The sequence below is a fragment of the Conger conger genome, chromosome 16 (genome assembly GCF_963514075.1).
Source record: "Conger conger chromosome 16, fConCon1.1, whole genome shotgun sequence".
Classification (NCBI taxonomy): Eukaryota; Metazoa; Chordata; class Actinopteri; order Anguilliformes; family Congridae; genus Conger; species Conger conger.
In genome coordinates, this window is record NC_083775.1 from 9,302,285 (window position 1) to 9,325,998 (window position 23,714).

General features: G+C 32.7%; 1 protein-coding gene across 2 annotated transcripts in view; it reads right to left on the bottom strand.

The window, feature by feature from the left end:
• Window positions 1-18,718: 18,718 nt before the first annotated feature.
• Window positions 18,719-23,714, bottom strand: part of desi1a (desumoylating isopeptidase 1a) — a 28,708-nt gene continuing 23,712 nt past the window's right edge. For both annotated transcript variants that reach the window (XM_061225216.1, XM_061225218.1), the window contains one exon: window positions 18,719-19,097. In XM_061225216.1, the coding sequence (XP_061081200.1) occupies window positions 18,854-19,097 (244 nt within the window). In that variant the 3' untranslated portion in view covers window positions 18,719-18,853. The remainder of the gene's footprint in view (window positions 19,098-23,714) is intronic.

A 23,714-nucleotide genomic window follows, 5' to 3' on the forward strand; every position in this document is an offset into this window, starting at 1 on the left:
CTCAATTTATTTTTTTGGATGAATTAAATATTAAACATTCTACATCCCTCTTCCTGAAAAAAAATGTAAATAAATTTTCCAAGCATTTATTTACATTTTTAGAGATATGACTATAGTCTTACGTATTTTCATGATTTTCTGGAAAAATATTTTTCCCAATAAATGTTGAAAAAGAAATGGGACTCAATTTATTTATTCAAATTTATTAAATATAATATATTCCACATCCCTCCTGTTAAATAAAAAATTAAATTAATTTTCCAAGCATTTATTTCAATTTTTGGAGATATGACTATAGTCTTGTGTATTTTCATGATTTTCTGGAAAAATGTTTTTGTCAATAAATGTTGAAAACTAAATGGGACTCAATATATTTCTTCGTATTTATTAAATATAATACATTCTACATCCCTCCTGGTGAAATTTTTTTATTTTTTATTTCCAAGCATTTATTTCAATTTTTGGACATAAGACTATAGTCTAATGTATTTTCATGATTTTCTGGAAAAATGTTTTTCCCAATAAATGTTGAAAAAGAAATGGGAGTCAATTTATTTATTCGTACTTATTAAATATTAAACATTCTACATCCCTCCTGGTGAATATTTTTTAGAATTAATTTTCCAAGCATTTATTTCAATTTTTGGAGATATGACTATAGTCTTACGTATTTTCATGATTTTCTTGAAAAAATTTTTTGTCAATAAATGTTGAAAAAGAAATGGGACTCAATTTATTTTTCGGATTAATTAAATATTAAACATTCTACATCCCTCCTGTTGAAAAAAAATATATATTTTCCAAGTATTTATTTCAATTTTTGGACATAAGACTATAGTCTTGTGTATTTTCATGATTTTCTGGAAAAATGTTTTTGCCAATAAATGTTGAAAAAGAAATGGGACTCAATTTATTTTTTTGGATTAATGAAATATTAAACATTCTTCATCCCTCCTGGTGAATATTTTTTTGAATAAATTTTCCAAGCATTTATTTCAATTTTTAGAGGTATGACTATAGTCTTACGTATTTTCATGATTTTCTTGAAAAAAATTTTTGTCAATAAATGTTGAAAAAGAAATGGGACTCAATTTATTTTTCGGATTAATTAAATATTAAACATTCTACATCCCTCCTGTTGAAAAAAATATATATATTTTCCAAGTATTTATTTCAATTTTTGGAGATATGACTATAGTCTTGTGTATTTTCATGATTTTCTGGAAAAATGTTTTTGCCAATAAATGTTGAAAAAGAAATGGGACTCAATTTATTTTTTTGGATTAATTAAATATTAAACATTCTACATCCCTCTTCCTGAAAAAAAATGTTAATAAATTTTCCAAGCATTTATTTACATTTTTAGAGATGTGACTATAGTCTTACGTATTTTCATGATTTTCTGGAAAAATGTTTTTCCCAATAAATGTTGAAAAAGAAATGGGACTCAATTTATTTATTCATATTTATTAAATATAATATATTCCACATCCCTCCTGTTAAATAAAAAATTAAATTAATTTTCCAAGCATTTATTTCAATTTTTGGAGATATGACAATAGTCTTGTGTATTTTCATGATTTTCTGGAAAAATGTTTTTGTCAATAAATGTTGAAAACGAAATGGGACTCAATATATTTCTTCGTATTTATTAAATATAATACATTCTACATCCCTCCTGGTGAAATTTTTTTATTTTTTATTTCCAAGCATTTATTTCAATTTTTGGACATAAGACTATAGTCTAATGTATTTTCATGATTTTCTGGAAAAATGTTTTTCCCAAAAAATGTTGAAAAAGAAATGGGACTCAATTTATTTATTCGTACTTATTAAATATTAAACATTCTACATCCCTCCTGGTGAATATTTTTTAGAATTAATTTTCCAAGCATTTATTTCAATTTTTGGAGATATGACTATAGTCTTACGTATTTTCATGATTTTCTTGAAAAAATTTTTTGTCAATAAATGTTGAAAAAGAAAAGGGACTCAATTTATTTTTCGGATTAATTAAATATTAAACATTCTACATCCCTCCTGTTGAAAAAAAAAAAATTATTTTCCAAGTATTTATTTCAATTTTTGGAGATATGACTATAGTCTTGTGTATTTTCATGATTTTCTGGAAAAATGTTTTTGCCAATAAATGTTGAAAAAGAAATGGGACTCAATTTATTTTTTTGGATGAATTAAATATTAAACATTCTACATCCCTCTTCCTGAAAAAAAATGTAAATAAATTTTCCAAGCATTTATTTACATTTTTAGAGATGTGACTATAGTCTTACGTATTTTCATGATTTTCTGGAAAAATGTTTTTCCCAATAAATGTTGAAAAAGAAATGGGACTCAATTTATTTATTCATATTTATTAAATATAATATATTCCACATCCCTCCTGTTAAATAAAAAATTAAATTAATTTTCCAAGCATTTATTTCAATTTTTGGAGATATGACTATAGTCTTGTGTATTTTCATGATTTTCTGGAAAAATGTTTTTGTCAATAAATGTTGAAAACGAAATGGGACTCAATATATTTCTTCGTATTTATTAAATATAATACATTCTACATCCCTCCTGGTGAAATTATTATTATTATTTTTTTCAAGCATTTATTTCAATTTTTGGACATAAGACTATAGTCTAATGTATTTTCATGATTTTCTGGAAAAATGTTTTTCCCAATAAATGTTGAAAAAGAAATGGGAGTCAATTTATTTATTCGTACTTATTAAATATTAAACATTCTACATCCCTCCTGGTGAATATTTTTTAGAATTAATTTTCCAAGCATTTATTTCAATTTTTGGAGATGTGACTATAGTCTTGTGTATTTTCATGATTTTCTGGAAAAATGTTTTTGCCAATAAATGTTGAAAAAGAAATGGGACTCAATTTATTTTTCGGATTAATTAAATATTAAACATTCTACATCCCTCCTGTTGAAAAAAATAAAATAATTTTCCAAGTATTTATTTCAATTTTTGGAGATATGACAATAGTCTTGTGTATTTTCATGATTTTCTGGAAAAATGTTTTTGCCAATAAATGTTGAAAAAGAAATGGGACTCAATATATTTCTTCGTATTTATTAAATATAATATATTCCACCTCCCTCCTGGTGAAATTATTATTTTTTTATTTCCAAGCATTTATTTCAATTTTTGGACATAAGACTATAGTCTAATGTATTTTCATGATTTTCTGGAAAAATGTTTTTCCCAATAAATGTTGAAAAAGAAATGGGACTCAATATATTTCTTCGTATTTATTAAATATAATATATTCCACATCCCTCCTGGTGAAATCTTTTTTTTTTTTTTTTTTCAAGCATTTATTTCAATTTTTGGACATAAGACTATAGTCTTGTGTATTTTCATGATTTTCTGGAAAAATGTTTTTGCCAATAAATGTTGAAAAAGAAATGGGACTCAATTTATTTTTTTGGATTAATGAAATATTAAACATTCTACATCCCTCCTGGTGAATATTTTTTAGAATTAATTTTCCAAGCATTTATTTCAATTTTTGGAGATATGACTATAGTCTTACGTATTTTCATGATTTACTTGAAAAATTTTTTTGTCAATAAATGTTGAAAAAGAAATGGGACTCAATTTATTTTTCGGATTAATTAAATATTAAACATTCTACATCCCTCCTGTTGAAAAAAAAAAAATTTTTCCAAGTATTTATTTCAATTTTTGGAGATATGACTATAGTCTTGTGTATTTTCATGATTTTCTGGAAAAATGTTTTTGCCAATAAATGTTGAAAAAGAAATGGGACTCAATTTATTTTTCGGATTAATTAAATATTAAACATTCTACATCCCTCCTGTTGAAAAAAAAATAATAATTTTCCAAGTATTTATTTCAATTTTTGGAGATATGACAATAGTCTTGTGTATTTTAATGATTTTCTGGAAAAATGTTTTTGCCAATAAATGTTGAAAAAGAAATGGGACTCAATATATTTCTTCGTATTTATTAAATATAATATATTCCACCTCCCTCATGGTGAAATTTTTTTTTTTTTTTTTTCAAGCATTTATTTCAATTTTTGGACATAAGACTATAGTCGAATGTATTTTCATGATTTTCTGGAAAAATGTTTTTCCCAATAAATGTTGAAAAAGAAATGGGACTCAATTTATTCATTTGGATTAATTAAATATTAAACATTCTTCACCCCTCCTGGTGAATTTTTTTTTGAATACATTTTCCAAGCATTTATTTCAATTTTTGGAGGTATGACTATAGTCTTGTGTATTTTCATGATTTTCTGGAAAAATGTTTTTGCCAATAAATGTTGAAAACGAAATGGGACTCAATTTATTTTTTTGGATTAATTAAATATTAAACATTCTTCATCCGTCCTGTTAAAAAAAATATAAAATTAATTTTCCAAGCATTTATTTAAATTTTTGGAGATATGACTATAGTCTAATGTATTTTCATGATTTTCTGGAAAAATGTTTTTGCCAATAAATGTTGAAAACGAAATGGGACTCAATATATTTCTTCGTATTTATTAAATATAATACATTCTACATCCCTCCTGGTGAAATTTTTTATTTTTATTTTTTCCAAGCATTTATTTCAATTTTTGGACATAAGACTATAGTCTTGTGTATTTTCATGATTTTCTGGAAAAATGTTTTTGCCAATAAATGTTGAAAAAGAAATGGGACTCAATTTATTTTTTTGGATTAATGAAATATTAAACATTCTTCATCCCTCCTGGTGAATATTTTTTTGAATAAATTTTCCAAGCATTTATTTCAATTTTTGGAGATGTGACTATAGTCTTACGTATTTTCATGATTTACTTGAAAAAATTTTTTGTCAATAAATGTTGAAAAAGAAATGGGACTCAATTTATTTTTCGGATTAATTAAATATTAAACATTCTACATCCCTCCTGTTGAAAAAAATAAAATAATTTTCCAAGTATTTATTTCAATTTTTGGAGATATGACAATAGTCTTGTGTATTTTCATGATTTTCTGGAAAAATGTTTTTGTCAATAAATGTTGAAAACGAAATGGGACTCAATATATTTCTTCGTATTTATTAAATATAATACATTCTACATCCCTCCTGGTGAAATATATATTTTTTTTTTTTCCAAGCATTTATTTCAATTTTTGGACATAAGACTATAGTCTAATGTATTTTCATGATTTTCTGGAAAAATGTTTTTCCCAATAAATGTTGAAAAAGAAATGGGACTCAATTTATTTATTCGTACTTATTAAATATTAAACATTCTACATCCCTCCTGGTGAATATTTTTTAGAATTAATTTTCCAAGCATTTATTTCAATTTTTGGAGATGTGACTATAGTCTTACGTATTTTCATGATTTACTTGAAAAAATTTTTTGTCAATAAATGTTGAAAAAGAAATGGGACTCAATTTATTTTTCGGATTAATTAAATATTAAACATTCTACATCCCTCCTGTTGAAAAAAAAAATTTTTTTCCAAGTATTTATTTCAATTTTTGGAGATATGACTATAGTCTTGTGTATTTTCATGATTTTCTGGAAAAATGTTTTTGCCAATAAATGTTGAAAAAGAAATGGGACTCAATTTATTTTTCGGATTAATTAAATATTAAACATTCTACATCCCTCCTGTTGAAAAAAATAAAATAATTTTCCAAGTATTTATTTCAATTTTTGGAGATATGACAATAGTCTTGTGTATTTTCATGATTTTCTGGAAAAATGTTTTTGCCAATAAATGTTGAAAAAGAAATGGGACTCAATATATTTCTTCGTATTTATTAAATATAATATATTCCACCTCCCTCCTGGTGAAATTATTATTTTTTTATTTCCAAGCATTTATTTCAATTTTTGGACTTAAGACTATAGTCTAATGTATTTTCATGATTTTCTGGAAAAATGTTTTTCCCAATAAATGTTGAAAAAGAAATGGGACTCAATATATTTCTTCGTATTTATTAAATATAATATATTCCACATCCCTCCTGGTGAAATCTTTTTTTTTTTTTTTTTTTTAAGCATTTATTTCAATTTTTGGACATAAGACTATAGTCTTGTGTATTTTCATGATTTTCTGGAAAAATGTTTTTGCCAATAAATGTTGAAAAAGAAATGGGACTCAATTTATTTTTTTGGATTAATGAAATATTAAACATTCTTCATCCCTCCTGGTGAATATTTTTTTGAATAAATTTTCCAAGCATTTATTTCAATTTTTAGAGGTATGACTATAGTCTTACGTATTTTCATGATTTTCTTGAAAAAATTTTTTGTCAATAAATGTTGAAAAAGAAATGGGACTCAATTTATTTTTCGGATTAATTAAATATTAAACATTCTACATCCCTCCTGTTGAAAAAAATATATATATTTTCCAAGTATTTATTTCAATTTTTGGAGATATGACTATAGTCTTGTGTATTTTCATGATTTTCTGGAAAAATGTTTTTGCCAATAAATGTTGAAAAAGAAATGGGACTCAATTTATTTTTTTGGATTAATTAAATATTAAACATTCTACATCCCTCTTCCTGAAAAAAATGTTAATAAATTTTCCAAGCATTTATTTCAATTTTTGAAGATATGACTATAGTCTTACGTATTTTCATGATTTTCTGGAAAAATGTTTTTCCCAATAAATGTTGAAAAAGAAATGGGACTCAATTTATTCATTTGGATTAATTAAATATTAAACATTCTTCACCCCTCCTGGTGAATATTTTTTTGAATTAATTTTCAAAGCATTTATTTCAATTTTTGGAGGTATGACTATAGTCTTACGTATTTTCATGATTTTCTTGAAAAATGTTTTTGTCAATAAATGTTGAAAAAGAAATGGGACTCAATTTATTTTTCGGATTAATTAAATATTAAACATTCTACATCCCTCTTTCTGAAAAAAATTTAAAATTTATTTTCCAAGCATTTATTTCAATTTTTGGAGATATGACTATAGTCTTGTGTATTTTCATGATTTTCTGGAAAAAATGTTTTTGCCAATAAATGTTGAAAAAGAAATGTTACTCAATTTATTTTTTTGGATTAATTAAATATTAAACATTCTACATCCCTCTTCCTGAAAAAAAATGGAAATAAATTTTCCAAGCATTTATTTCAATTTTTGGAGATATGACTATAGTCTTACGTATTTTCATGATTTTCTGGAAACATGTTTTTCCCAATAAATGTTGAAAAAGAAATGGGACTCAATTTATTTTTCGGATTAATTAAATATTAAACATTCTACATCCCTCCTGTTGAAAAAAAAAAAATTATTTTCCAAGTATTTATTTCAATTTTTGGAGATATGACTATAGTCTTGTGTATTTTCATGATTTTCTGGAAAAATGTTTTTGCCAATAAATGTTGAAAAAGAAATGGGACTCAATTTATTTTTTTGGATTAATTAAATATTAAACATTCTACATCCCTCTTCCTGAAAAAAAATGTAAATACATTTTCCAAGCATTTATTTACATTTTTAGAGATATGACTATAGTCTTACGTATTTTCATGATTTTCTGGAAAAATGTTTTTCCCAATAAATGTTGAAAAAGAAATGGGACTCAATTTATTTATGCATATTTATTAAATATAATATATTCCACATCCCTCCTGTTAAATAAAAAATTCAATTAATTTTCCAAGTATTTATTTCAATTTTTGGAGATATGACTATAGTCTTGTGTATTTTCATGATTTTCTGGAAAAATGTTTTTGCCAATAAATGTTGAAAAAGAAATGGGACTCAATTTATTTTTCGGATTAATTAAATATTAAACATTCTACATCCCTCCTGTTGAAAAAAAAAAATTATTTTCCAAGTATTTATTTCAATTTTTGGAGATATGACTATAGTCTTGTGTATTTTCATGATTTTCTGGAAAAATGTTTTTGCCAATAAATGTTGAAAACGAAATGGGACTCAATATATTTCTTCGTATTTATTAAATATAATACATTCTACATCCCTCCTGGTGAAATTTTTTATTTTTGTTTTCCAAGCATTTATTTCAATTTTTGGACATAAGACTATAGTCTAATGTATTTTCATGATTTTCTGGAAAAATGTTTTTCCCAATCAATGTTGAAAAAGAAATGGGACTCAATTTATTAATTTGGATTAATTAAATATTAAACATTCTTCACCCCTCCTGGTGAATATTTTTTTGAATTAATTTTCCAAGCATTTATTTCAATTTTTGGAGGTATGACTATAGTCTTACGTATTTTCATGATTTTCTTGAAAAATGTTTTTGTCAATAAATGTTGAAAAAGAAATGGGACTCAATTTATTTTTCGGATTAATTAAATATTAAACATTCTACATCCCTCTTCCTGAAAAAAATATAAAATTAATTTTCCAAGCATTTATTTCAATTTTTGGAGATATGACTATAGTCTTGTGTATTTTCATGATTTTCTGGAAAAATGTTTTTGCCAATAAATGTTGAAAAATAAATGTTACTCTATTTATTTTTTTGGATTAATTAAATATTAAACATTCTACATCCCTCTTCCTGAAAAAAAATGTAAATAAATTTTCCAAGCATTTATTTCAATTTTTGGAGATATGACTATAGTCTTGTGTATTTTCATGATTTTCTGGAAAAATGTTTTTGCCAATAAATGTTGAAAAAGAAATGTTACTCAATTTATTTTTTTGGATTAATTAAATATTAAACATTCTACATCCCTCTTCCTGAAAAAAAATGTAAATAAATTTTCCAAGCATTTATTTCAATTTTTGGAGATATGACTATAGTCTTTCGTATTTTCATGATTTTCTGGAAAAATGTTTTTCCCAATAAATGTTGAAAAAGAAATGGGACTCAATTTATTTATTCATATTTATTAAATACAATATATTCCACAACCCTCCTGTTAAAAAAAAAATTTAATTAATTTTCCAAGCATTTTTTTCAATTTTTGGAGATATAACTATAGTCTTGTGTATTTTCATGATTTTCTGGAAAAATGTTTTTGCCAATAAATGTTGAAAACGAAATGTGACTCAATATATTTCTTCGTATTTATTAAATATAATACATTCTACATCCCTCCTGGTGAAATTTTTTTATTTTTTATTTTCAAGCATTTATTTAAATTTTTGGACATAAGACTATAGTCTAATGTATTTTCATGATTTTCTGGGAAAATGTTTTTCCCAATCAATGTTGAAAAAGAAATGGGACTCAATTTATTCATTTGGATTAATTAAATATTAAACATTCTTCACCCCTCCTGGTGAATATTTTTTTGAATTAATTTTCCAAGCATTTATTTCAATTTTTAGAGGTATGACTATAGTCTTGTGTATTTTCATGATTTTCTTGAAAAATGTTTTTGTCAATAAATGTTGAAAAAGAAATGGGACTCAATTTATTTTTCGGATTAATTAAATATTAAACATTCTACATCCCTCTTCCTGAAAAAAATATAAAATTAATTTTCCAAGCATTTATTAAAATTTTTGGACATAAGACTATAGTCTAATGTATTTTCATGATATTCTGGAAAAATGTTTTTCCCAATAAATGTTGAAAAATAAATGGGACCCAATTTATTCATTTTTATTTATTAAATATTAAACATTCTTCATCCCTCCTGTTGAAAAAAAAACTTAAATACATTTTCCAAGCATTTATTTAAATTTTTGGAGATATGACTATAGTCTTACGTATTTTCATGATTTTCTGAAAAAATGTTTTTGCCAATAAATGTTGAAAAAGAAATGGGACTCAATTAATTCATTTGGATTAATTAAATATTAAACATTCTTCACCCCTCCTGGTGAATATTTTTTTGAATTAATTTTCAAAGCATTTATTTCAATTTTTGGAGGTATGACTATAGTCTTACGTATTTTCATGATTTTCTTGAAAAATGTTTTTGTCAATAAATGTTGAAAAAGAAATGGGACTCAATTTATTTTTCGGATTAATTAAATATTAAAGATTCTACATCCCTCTTCCTGAAAAAAATATAAAATTAATTTTCCAAGCATTTATTTCAATTTTTGGAGATATGACTATAGTCTTGTGTATTTTCATGATTTTCTGGAAAAATGTTTTTGCCAATAAATGTTGAAAAAGAAATGTTACTCAATTTATTTTTTTGGATTAATTAAATATTAAACATTCTACATCCCTCTTCCTGAAAAAAAATGTAAATAAATTTTCCAAGCATTTATTTCAATTTTTGGAGATATGACTATAGTCTTACGTATTTTCATGATTTTCTGGAAAAATGTTTTTCCCAATAAATGTTGAAAAAGAAATGGGACTCAATTTATTCATTCATATTTATTAAATACAATATATTCCACAACCCTCCTGTTAAAAAAAAAATTAAATTAATTTTCCAAGCATTTATTTCAGTTTTTGGAGATATAACTATAGTCTTGTGTATTTTCATGATTTTCTGGAAAAATGTTTTTGCCAATAAATGTTGAAAACGAAATGGGACTCAATATATTTCTTCGTATTTATTAAATAGTAAACATTTTACATCCCTCCTGTTAAAAAAAAAATTAAATTAATTTTCCAAGCATTTATTTCAATTTTTGGAGATATGACTATAGTCTTGTGTATTTTCATGATTTTCTGGAAAAAAAATTTTGCCAATAAATGTTGAAAAAGAAATGGGACTCAATTTATTTTTTTGGATTAATGAAATATTAAACATTCTTCATCCCTCCTGGTGAATATTTTTTTGAATTAATTTTCCAAGCATTTATTTCAATTTTTGGAGGTATGACTATAGTCTAATGTATTTTCATGATTTTCTGGAAAAATGTTTTTGCCAATAAATGTTGAAAAAGAAATGTTACTCAATTTATTTTTTTGGATTAATTAAATATTAAACATTCTACATCCCTCTTCCTGAAAAAAAATGTAAATAAATTTTCCAAGCATTTATTTCAATTTTTGGAGATATGACTATAGTCTTGTGTATTTTCATGATTTTCTGGAAAAATGTTTTTGCCAATAAATGTTGAAAACGAAATGGGACTCAATTTATTTATTCATATTTATTAAATACAATATATTCCACATCCCTTCTGGTGAAAAAAATATTAAATTCATTTTTCAAGCATTTATTTCAGTTTTTGGACATAAGACTATAGTCTAATGTATTTTCATGATATTCTGGAAAAAAGTTTTTCCCAATAAATGTTGAAAAATAAATGGGACCCAATTTATTCATTTTTATTTATTAAATATTAAACATTCTACATCCCTCCTGGTGAATATTCTTTTGAATTCATTTTCCAAGCATTTATTTCAATTTTTGGAGATATGACTATAGTGTTGTGTATTTTCACAATTTTCTTGAAAAAAAATTTGTCAATAAATGTTGAAAAAGAAATGGGACTCAATATATTTCTTCCTATTTATTAAATATAATACATTCTTCATCCCTCCTGTTGAAAAAAAAATTTAATACATTTTCCAAGCATTTATTTAAATTTTTGGAGATATGACTATAGTCTTACGTATTTTCATGATTTTCTGGAAAAATGTTTTTCCCAATAAATGTTGAAAAAGAAATGGGACTCAATTCATTCATTTGGATTAATTAAATAGTAAACATTTTACATCCCTCCTGTTGAAAAAAAAATAAAATAAATTTTCCTAGCATTTATTTCAATTTTTGGAGATATGACTATAGTCTTGTGTATTTTCATGATTTTCTGGAAAAATGATTGTGTCAATAAATGTTGAAAAAGAAATGGGACTCAATTTATTTTTTTGGATTAATTAAATATTAAACATTCTACATCCCTCTTCGTGAAAAAAATGTAAATTAATTTTCCAAGCATTTATTTCAATTTTTGGAGATATGACTATAGTCTTACGTATTTTCATGATTTTATGGAAAAATGTTTTTCCCAATAAATGTTGAAAAAGAAATGGGATTCAATTTATTTATTCATATTTATTAAATTTAATATATTCTACATCCCTCCCGGTGAATATTTTTTTGAATTCATTTTCCAAGCATTCATTTCAATTTTTGGACTATAGTCTAATGTATTTTTGGACTATAGTCTAATGTATTTTCATGATTTTCTGGAAAAATGTTTTTGCCAATAAATGTTGAAAAAGAAATGGGACTCAATTTATTTCTTCATATTTATTCAATATAATACATTCTACATCCCTCCTGGTGAAAATTTTTTTAAATTAATTTTCCAAGCATTTATTTCAATTTTTGAACATAAGACTATAGTCTTTCGTATTTTCATGATTTTCTGAAAAAAAAAAAAAGGTTGAAAAAGAAATGGGACTCAATTTATTTATTTATTCATATTTATTAAACTAGCACATTTCGTATCCCTCTTCGTGATAAAAACATAAATACATTTTTCAAGCATTGGATAGTTTTTGGACATAAGACTTATATATAATACTATTTTATAGTCTTATGTATTTTCATGATTTTCTGGAAAAATGTTTTCATAAATAAAGGTGTAAAGAAATGGTACTCAATTAATTTCTTCATATTTATTAAATGTAGCACATTCCACATCCTTCCCATTGATAAAACCACAAATTCATTCCTCAAGCATTGTTTTGAAAAAACAAATGTAATGTTTTTCAAAATATTTTTTTCAATAAATGTAGAAAAACAAACAGGAGTCCATTCATTTCTTCATATTCGTTCAATGTGTACATTCCCCATGCATCTGGGTGAAACAAATCATAAAAACAGCATTTATTTACCTGTTGGGCATAAGAAAGTACAATGATCAGTGGAAATCATCCACCAATTTGTCAAAACAAAAAATCAGTTGCGCGGAATGGAAACAGGAATCTTCAGCACAGAGAACTTGATGCACTTCACTCGCCCGCATGTCTAACACAGGCCACTTCCTACACTATACTGGTCTTACTCTTGGACCCGGTGAAGCTGGTTTGACGGCTGGTTCCTGGTTCCTGGTTCTGGTTCCTGTCTTCTGGATTTTCTGGATTTTCTCTGAAAATATATATTTAAATAAATGTAGAAAAACAAACAGGAATCAATTTATTTCTTCTTATTTATTCAATATAACACATTCCTCATGCATCTGGGTGAAAAAAAATCAGAGTTATTTTTCAAGCATTTTTTCACTTTTTAGACATATGTTGTGGATTTTCTCAAGAATGTTTTTGTCAAAAAACGAATTGGATTTAATGTTTTTCTACATATTTATTAAATATAACATGTATATTAAATATAAGACATTCTTCATTCCTCAGCAAAATATATAAGACTATAATTTTATGTCAAAAAAGTGAGAATAACTCAACAATTCTAAATGTTTGAATTCATCCATTGATTTCATCACAGTTATTATGTAAATCTGTAAATCTTTCCATTTGTATCACAATTTTCACAATTTTCTGGAAAAAAAATGTTGGGGAACATTATGGAGATCACAATATGTACCACAACTGGAAATGATGCAGTATGAAAGAGTGGAACCGAATTTCCTATAAAACATGCATCACCATTAGTACAGTATTAGTACCACATAAAGTAAGGTTACCTTGATAAAAATACCAGAACTGACACGCGTTTCCTTTTATTTTTTCTGCCCGAGTGCACCAGATATTATAATTTTTTCATCCTGAGTGTCTCAGGGATTAAATTATTATATTACGTGATGATTACATTTACTTTGGGCCAAGCTTCTGATATGAAATGGCTCTTCAGGTAGTGTAGTCATAACTACAGTAGGAGAGGATCTGGAAACAACCTAACACTTTTGGGTTTTTGTTTAATTAAAAAATATATACACATATTACAGCAAATATTTTTTCTTCGTTATCACTAGGGACCATCGGTACAGTTCTAGGACCGTTCAGTTGAAAGTAGCGGCAATGAAACTGTTCCAACATGCCTCGACTATAAGGGAAGTTGGAACAGCTCTGGGGCACGTTGAAACAGCTTTCGAAATGTCAGAAATGGACTGGAAAAATGCTTTGTTCTTATACAAGTCAAAAGGTTGGTGAATTCAACATTTCTTACAGTTTACATTTGTCTGGTAGAAATTGTCTATACTAACCGCATATGACAGCACTAATATGCAATGAATGTCTCAGAAGAAATGGATAAGAGTGCTAAATAGAACCAAACAAGTGCATGGTACACATGGAATTCACAACGTTACATTAAAAGTTATTGTTGCTAATGTATTTACAGGTGCATCTCAAAAAATTTGAATATCGTGGAAAAGTAATTTCATTCAAAAAGTGAAACTTTCATATATTCTAGATTCATGACACATAAAGTGAAATATTTAAAGCCTTTTTTTTGTTTTAATCTTGATGATTACGGCATATTATGTAATATCACAAAATATTACAATATTACATAAGAAAATAAAGGATATATAATACAGAAATGTTGACCTTCCGAAAAGAGACATGTCTAAAATATACTGACGCATAACCCACAAGACAGAGGTGCTCACCCATAAAAATAAAAATAAACTTTGGTGAAAAAAACATTACTTGGTGCTTCTTGTAAAGGCCATGTCTGAAAAATGGCAGGTAATGATATGTATATTGTAGGGAAAGTGTTGTCCTTGGAGATCAGAGATTGAACGTGTTTAAACCATACACTCTTGAAGGCCTAGGAAATGAAGATTTGGGCCGTGCTGTTTTTATTTTACATTACATTACATTACATTACAGGCATTGAGCAGACGCTCTTATCCAGAGCGACGTACAACGAAGTGCAGCTCAAACACAGTGATCACAAGTGCGATGAGGACAGGGTTATTTCACTCTTGAAGGCCTCGGTTTGTTTCCAGCCTTTCTTAAATGTTCCAATTTTAATGTTTTACTTCTTCCGTCTTACAGCATACATTCGGCTATGCTTCCCATACATCATATTCTGAAGAAATAATAATTACATAAGTGTTAGTTAATTGAGAAATCAGGCATGACTTCCTATGGGCAAGAATTCGACTGAAAATACATCATCACCTCAGTTCACGCACTGATGAATGCCCTTGCCAACCACTCCTGCCCCATCCCCCACCCCCACAGCCCATTTGCCCCCGAACACTGTTGGCAGGGAAGATACCTGCTGGCCAGGCACCAGAAATGGGGTCCTGTTGGGGGGAAAGGCCCCCTCCATGCCTGTGCCTAATAAGACCAAAGACCTTGGATGGCTGCTGGCACACTGGTGTTTTAACTGTTTCCATGGTTTTCCACATAGATTACATTACACTCATTTGTCAGAAGCTGTTACGCGGAGCAAAGGAACAGGACTGAAGAACATCGATGTTAAACTAAAGTTGATTTTGGCAGAGCACAGATTTGGCAGACTCGCACTTCCATTGTCATTGAGACCTTGATTTTACTCAGAAAGGTGTTCAGTTTCAGTGACCAGGTGTCCAATCATACAGGGCTATTTGATATATTTAATCCATAAAGCAAATTTAGCCTTCTTATTGAAGCACTGTTTGCACAGAATGGAGATTTAATACATTAGTTGCCTTAGCGCTGATCAGATTTGGTCCTTAAAATGAATATGAAATATTCATTATTCATAGCATGCATACCCTTTTCAGACACAATGTGACCTTGGGGGGCAAATTGTGCTAAAAGTGTAATTATTATAAATTACAAGCTCATTACATTCTACTTATAGCTGCAATGAAAACCAGCATGCACAAGGAGGGCCCAAGAGACTGGGAAGCACTGGCAAAACGTGTGTGTGTGTGGTGTGTGTGTGTGTGCGTGCATGTGAGTGTGTGTGCGTGTTTGTATGTGTGTGTGTGCAACCGTGATTGCAGGCACGTGTGTGAACATTATCAGCCAATTTTTTATATTTCTAGCATTATTACAATTCTTTCTTCAATTATCACCATAAGCAGTGCTAGGGTAAAGTATTTGGGAAAGCTTATTAGTAGGCCTATTTCTTTTGATTTTTTGCCTGATATAACCATTATTCCAATGTGGTTTTTTTAGTATGAAAATAGACCAGGCTTGAAAGATTGGAATGACCCAAGAAGTGTGACATAAACCTTGTTTTTCTAATCAAGTACTGTAAGATTGAACAGGACAAGTTCCTTTTCCTTCATCTAAAATAGCCTGTTTTAATATTTCTTTCTTTGACCTTGCTGTCTAACATCCCTGCTGATGCTTTTATTGACAAGCAATAACTATATTAATTCTGGTAACAGAGTGCTCTACTGAAGAAATACTGTTTGTAGCTGAATTACACATGAATTTGTGGCGAATCACAGTGGCCTGCCCTGGTCCAATGATGTGATCACGACTATAAAACCAATTAGGAATATCACTGATCGAGGCAGTGGACTGACCTCACGCACCGTGATCATATAAAGCCTGACGGTGAACTTCACAAAAGACATTCAGTGCGTCGGAAGCAGGACATTTTATTCCCGTCCTAATATAAACCTTGCTGTGCTGTCGTCCGTACACCAATTACACTAACGATGGAGAGAAGGGTGGCGAACGTGGCATTGCCTTCATTTTCTAAATTGACTCGGCAAAATTAAAATCAGGATTCATCAGTGGTGATGAGAATGAGTATAAACCATGTATAACCTTCAGATTTTAACAGTAGAGGGGATATAGTTTTTCCCCCGTTTTCATTTTATTTGGTGGGGAAGCTTAGCTTCACCTGGCCTCTAAATAGCACCACCTCTTGCACTCAAGTGTGGGAATAACAGATCTGTTCTCCCTGATGTTCAATCCCCAAGCCTTCTCCTCCTCCAATCTACATGTTTCCGATCATTTTTTTATATACGCTTTAATATACACTGACCCCAAAGTTGCTCGTTGTGACAAACTATGACGAGCTTTCCTTCACATAATAAACTGGGTGGGTGACCTGCTGTAAGTTCTTCCACAGAACCTTCAGAATTAACGCTTTTCCTCCGAGCACCGGGTCCAGACTGCACCTGTCTGGCCATCCAAGCTCACAGCGCTGCTCTTTCCCACTGGCAGGCCTCCCCCGCCATCCAACCTGCTTCATCGAATTTGAAACGCCGCTGCCTGACTGGTCTCTGCCTCCCAAAAATACACCGGTCTACCTGCCTCCTTTCTCCGGCTCTCTTCACAGGTCCTCCGATTGCTGCCGACACTGGACTGAAGAGCCTAGTGGAAGCATCCATAGCAACCAAAGGGCAAATAAGGGCCCACCTCGCCCAAATCCATCCTCAGCTCCACCCCCGCTACCCTTTGGCAGCATGTGAATACCTAGGTATCATAGGGCACAGTCGCTATCAGTAGTATAGCATAGCATGTAAAAAACAGCCATCATAGTAATATGGTCACACTAGGTATCATAGCTGTCATATAGCACGTGCAAACAGCCGTCATAGTAATATGGTCATACTAGGTATCATAGCTGTCATATCTGAACAGCCGCTATCAATAGCATAGTGGGTACAAACAGCTGTCACAGTAATTATTCATTCAATTCCAAGTATTCCAAGTGTGGCAACAAATTTCCTCTAGCAGGGACAATAACGGATCTAATCTAATGTAATGTTGTGCTATTTCATGGCAAATGTTTCCTAATTGGTCTGACTGCAGACAGAAGTGTGTTCATATTAATAATGGGTCCTGAATGTGAGCAGGGCCGACAAGCTTCAGAGAGAAAGCGCTGCAGTGGAAATGATCACATACCATCTGGAGAGGGTCCGAAAACAGGGACTGGACGGGATTCAGGGAGCTGGGAAACTAGACAAAGTGAAATGAGCTTTGGCAGGTAGCTGCACTCATATGCACTTGCGTTGGTCTCTCAGTGTAGTTAAAAGATTTTTATTTTTTATTTTTTTATATATATAAATATTTGAAACTGGGCGGCACGGATGGTGCAGTGGGTAGCACTGCCGCCTCACAGCAAGGAGGTTGAGGGTTCGAATCCCCGCCGGCCGGGGCCTCTCTGTGTGGAGTTTGCATGTTCTCCCCGTGTTTGCGTGGGTTTCCTCCAGGTACTCCGGTTTCCTCCCACAGTCCAAAGACATGCAGGTTAGGCTGATTGGAGAGTCTAAATTGCCTGAAGGTATGAGTGTGTGAGTGAATGGTGTGTGTGCCCTGCCATGGACTGGCGACCTGTCCAGAGTGTATTCCTGCCTTTCGCCCAATGTATGCTGGGATAGGCTCCAGCCCCCCTGCGACGCTGTTCAGGATAACCTGGTTCAGATAATGGATGGATGGATGGATATTTGAAACTTCTCAGTATGATTGAGGTTCTACGCAACACCTGCACTGATTTAGGATATTGTTTTAGTTCACAAACATGGCATTCAAAGGCTGGGCAGGAGAATGGGGTATTGGTTCATCTGATCTCATTGGACGCTAGTACAGCATACCTTAGTGTTCTTGTACTTTCAATAAGATTTCATTATTTGAATCTGCATACATTACTTCCCACATGTGACAGCTCAAGGGTAAGAAAACACGTTCAAACCTGAGGCTAGACGTGTGTATGTGCATGTATATGCGAGAAAGAGAGAAAAACAAAGACATGTCAGTTCAAGTTTACCGGTAATCACGTTTCTCTATTCACATCTTTCCATTTCGCCACTGGCAGCATCTGCATCAACATCCTTTCTTTTCAACAAAACTTTTCGATAATATCAGCTTTGTGTTTTACGCGCACTAGGGTGCCGATTAGGAACCGTGTCATCTGCATAGTTTGGGTGACAGAGATGAAAACAAAGCAAATGGAGATCTGTTTAATTAGCGGTGCCAAATTAATTAGCGGAGAAGCAACAAAATCACAAACAGAATTAATTAGCAGTAAAAACTGTAAAAGAAGTGACAATATGATGACTGAGAGAGGTGGCCCAGAGTGCTCAGGGCAGAGAGAGGGGGCTGGCCCTGGAGAGGGGGGTCCCAGGAGAGGGAGGTCCCAGGAGAGAGGAGTCCCAGGAGAGAGAGGGGTCCCAGGAGAGGGAGGGGTCCCAGGAGAGGGGGGTCCCAGGAGAGAGGGGTCCCAGGAGAGAGAGGGGTCCCAGGAGAGTGGAGTCCCAGGAGAGAGGGTGTCCCACAGAGATAGACGTGTCCCAGGAAAGTGGTGTCCCACAGAGGGAGGGAGGGCTGTCCCAGGAGAGAAAGGTACATTTACCACGATGACAGAGAGGAATGGTTAACGTGAGACATACTTACAGTAGTCATGGGAAGATTAAGGAGGACCACAGACCTGCATGATGCTGCTGATGGTGGGATGATTCAGCCCTGTTTAAAGTGTCCTGGGCTATTTCAAACACGGGAACGTCGGGGCTGCAAGCCACCTGTGAACTACAAACCTCTGGTTTCCCCGAACCTAAGAACAACAGATCTGCCTGCCTCTAAATTTAGAGTCCCTGTCTCTTGCCTCATCCCTTGCACTTTGTTGTACGTCGCTCTGGATAAGAGCGTCTGCTAAATGCCATGTAATGTGATGTAATGTAATCCTTCCCTCTCTCTTTTCCCCCCATCTGCATACTGGCAGTATTTATATCCTTCTCCCTCACTTATGGTCTTTTTCCACTCTCCCTCATTCTGTCCATTTTTGGCTCCCTCTTGCTGCAGGTGTTCCTGGTTGTTTTTTTCTTTCTGAGGACCGGGTACATGTAAATATCATTGATCAGTTTTCCAGCTCCTTCACTTTCTCACTGTCCCATTGGAACGATTTGGTGTTTTCGCGCATGTACGCATGTGCTTCCAAGTTTCTGTCTATCTAAACTCTCTGTGTATGTGCGTATGTCTGTGAGTGTGTGTTGTTTGTACCTGTGTGTGTATGTGTGTGTGTGTATGTACGTGTGTGTCTGTGAGTGTGCATGTTAGTACCTGTGTGTGTATGTGTGTATGTATGTACGTGTGTGTCTGTGAGTGTGCGTGTTAGTACCTGTGTGTGTATGTGTGTGTGTATGTACGTGTGTGTCTGTGAGTGTGCATGTTAGTACCTGTGTGTGTATGTACGTGTGTGTCTGTGAGTGTGCATGTTAGTACCTGTGTGTGTATGTGTGCATGTATGTACGTGTGTGTCTGTGAGTGCGTGTTAGTACCTGTGTGTGTATGTGTGTGTGTATGTACGTGTGTGCCTGTGAGTGTGCGTGTTAGTACCTGTGTGGCTGTGTGCGCGTGTGTATGCGCGTGTTTGCTCTTCTCTCAAAGCGCACTGTTCAGGCCCCCACCCCCCCGTACCATTCAGCCTGACTCTTTATCCCTTCTCTATGTTTTAATATTAACATCTGCAAGAGCCCATACATCTAATCCACTCCTTCCTTCCTGCCCTCCCTCTATCTCCGTCCTCCCTTCTAAAAATACTAAAGCTGTAGTTTTGGTTTCCGTTGTTTTGATGCCGCGGGTGTAATCAGAACAACAGGCGTGGAGGAGAGAGCTCTGCTCCCTGTGGCACTCTCACTGACCTCTGAAGGCCCGCCTTGTGGAGGCCACTCACATTAATGGCATTTGGCAGACGCTCTGATCCAGAGCGACGTACAGTTGATTAGACTAAGCAGGAGACAATCCTCCCCTGGAGCAATGCAGGGTTAAGGCTAGACCGGGGATTCGAACCACCGACCTTGCGGGTCCCAGTCATGTACCTTAACCACTATGCTACGCTACAGGCCGCCATCACAAAATGGTGGCGTTGTCACCGTGAGAAGGGCGAGGCTCGACTCCTTTCAGAGAGTCCTGTCCCCTCATTCACTCACTCTCTCTCTCTCTCACGCACTCACTCATTCTCACTCACTCACTCACTCTCGCCTATGTAGGATGAGTCCTGACCCCTCACTCACTCACTCACTCACTCACTCACTCACTCACTCACTCACTCACTCACTCACTCACTCACTCACTCACTCACTCACTCACTCACTCACTCACTCACTCACTCACTCACTCACTCACTCACTCACTCACTCACTCACTCACTCACTCACTCACTCACTCACTCTCGCCTATGTAGGATGAGTCCTGACCCCTCAGTCCTGACCCCTCATTCTCTCTCTCATTCTCTCTCTCACTCTCACTCACTCACTCACTCACTCATTTACACTCACTCACTCACTCACTCACGTCTCCCAACCCAGTGCTGTTCCTCTTGCACAAGCCCTCTCCTGCTCCCACACCTGTCTGAACCTTATAGTTTAGCGCTTTTGCGCCTCTCCATTTTTTACATATTTTATGGAAATTCAATAAAGAAGTGACATGTTCCTCACGTGTTTCTCACACCGGCTCACATCTACCTCTACTCATATCACAGGAGAGGCAATTTTTAATACATTTTTATTTACACTTCCTATTTTAGGATCATTTTCACACATCCACTCTGTTAACATTGTGCGAAAGCCAAAAATGGCTGTCAATGAGGTCACTGATAATTGTTTGCTCATGAAATTTAATTGTACCACAGTTAAATTGTTGTGGTTGCATTATTTACACTTTTTTTTAGATCTCTACACTGTATTTTGGATGGAAATGTATTATTAGCACTTATTTTCTATTATAAGACATTTAATAATACATTTTGGATGGAAATGTAAGTTGTTATGCAAGTCATATAATGATATGGACGTAAATACCCTCAAATGAAAGCAGATATTTGGCATTTTAACCATATCATATTCCTTGGGGACTAAATGTCTGAGGACACGGACAAGAACAGATAGTTTTCATGTTCATCAATGGCCGATTCAATAGTAATAGTCTGTTTATACCTATTTATACCTATTATTCAAGAATACATTATTTTTTAATCACTCAGAAAAGCACATAGGCATTTACTCATGGCTAATAATTGTCAGTACTTTGTGTGTCGGCCATTTGCCTTGATTACTACTTTCGCTATTCTTGGCATCGATTCCACCAGCTTATGCAACACCTCATCTTCCATTACAACTAAGCGCTTTCTCAGCACTTCCCATAGATGATCTGTTGATGTTAATTGATGTTTTGCCCTATTGCCTCTTCAGCTGCTGACACAGATGTCTGATTGGGATCAAGTCTGGTGGGAATGGTAACCTAAAGGTTCCGCGTGTTCTTAAATTATTAAGCTTAAATAAGAAGTGCAGCCAAAGTACAGTCGTGTCATTCCTTGCGCAACAGTGAAACACAACCATTCAAAACAACCTCTTTCCATCCCAGTTGTTCATTGTTTTACTTCGAATCCAATGTGCTGGGACTGCAGAGCCCAAAAACCAAAAAATTGTGTCACTGTCCAAATACCTACACAGCGCACGGTACGTACTGCACATGTGTGATTACGCGAAAGATCGATGGGCTGCTCGCTCAGGCACCGGATGTGATACGGTTGCCAGGGCAGCAGTTTGTCGAGCCAAGCAGGAGTGCCTCGAAGAAACTGCATCTGCCGCATGATACCGGCGCATGGAGAATAGAGGGGGGGGGGAGTAGCAGCAAGCGTGGGGAGGGGGGGCCAGTCGAAAACGACAAAGGATTCAGGGAACATGACTGAGTTTCATTGAGCAGGATGAAGGGCCAGAGGTAGATAGAATCAAACATTTGAATACGTTTTACATTTTACAATTTACAATTTTCAATGCACAATGTGCGCCCAAATTCAGAGGACTTAATTTAGAGCATTGGCTCCATTTAAAAAAAATAAAAATAAAATAAAATAAAAAATAAAAAAATAACTGGCAAGCAGGTGAAACAGATTTTTTTTTTTTAGGTAGAGTAAAAAAGAGAAAGAAACGATTTAGTCAGGGTAATGAAGGGAGTGTGTGTGAACTGAAGAAAAGAGAATTTAAAGAAAGGTCTATTGAAATACAAAAAGGTAAACTACGGCGTTTAATTAGGAAGTTGGCAAATGATCGCAGGGCTGACCCAATTCTTTTCACTAGAAAGATGGCATGAGTCATTTAAAACAATAGCTACTTACACACGCACAGGTTTCTCTCCTCAAACACGCATACACAAAACCCCACTGCGCCACGGACTGATGCGATTTCTTACTCTGCTTCATCAGCAACTGCACTTCCTAAATAGAAATTCAAGGAATCATGTAAATATTTTTCTAAAATAGGGGGGTTTCAAAACTGCTTACAAAGGCAGGCATCGGTATAAATGTCGTGATGCACAAACCTGTACACAGAGTTTTCAAAAAGTTATATATAAGCCTTATTTATAAGTATATAAATAAGCTTATGATGCTTTAGCATCCAAATGTAGCCAACTTGAATGTTTGCCAAAAAGAGACGGTCAATGCAGGTACAATAATCAAGTATGTGTGTACCCTAATGCAGTGAGGACCTGAGTGTATGTACCCTAATGAAGTGAGACTGTGTATTCATTCATTCATTCTCCTAACCGCTTATCCTGAACAGGGTCGCAGGGGGATGGAGCCTATCCCAGCATACATTGGGCGAAAGGCAGGAATACACCCTGGACAGGTCGCCAGTCCATCGCAGGGCACACACACCATTCACTCACACACTCATACCTACGGGCAATTTAGACTCTCCAATCAGCCTAACCTGCATGTCTTTGGACTGTGGGAGGAACCCGGAGTACCTGGAGGAAACCCACGCAGGCACGGGGAGAACATGAAAACTCCACACAGAGAGGCCCCTGCCGACCGGGATTCGAACCCAGGACCTCCTTGCTGTGAGGCAGCAGTGCTACCCACTGCACCATCCATGCCGCCAACTGTGTGTATATGTACCCTAATTAAGTGATGACCTGTGTGTATGTACCCTAATTAAGTGAGAC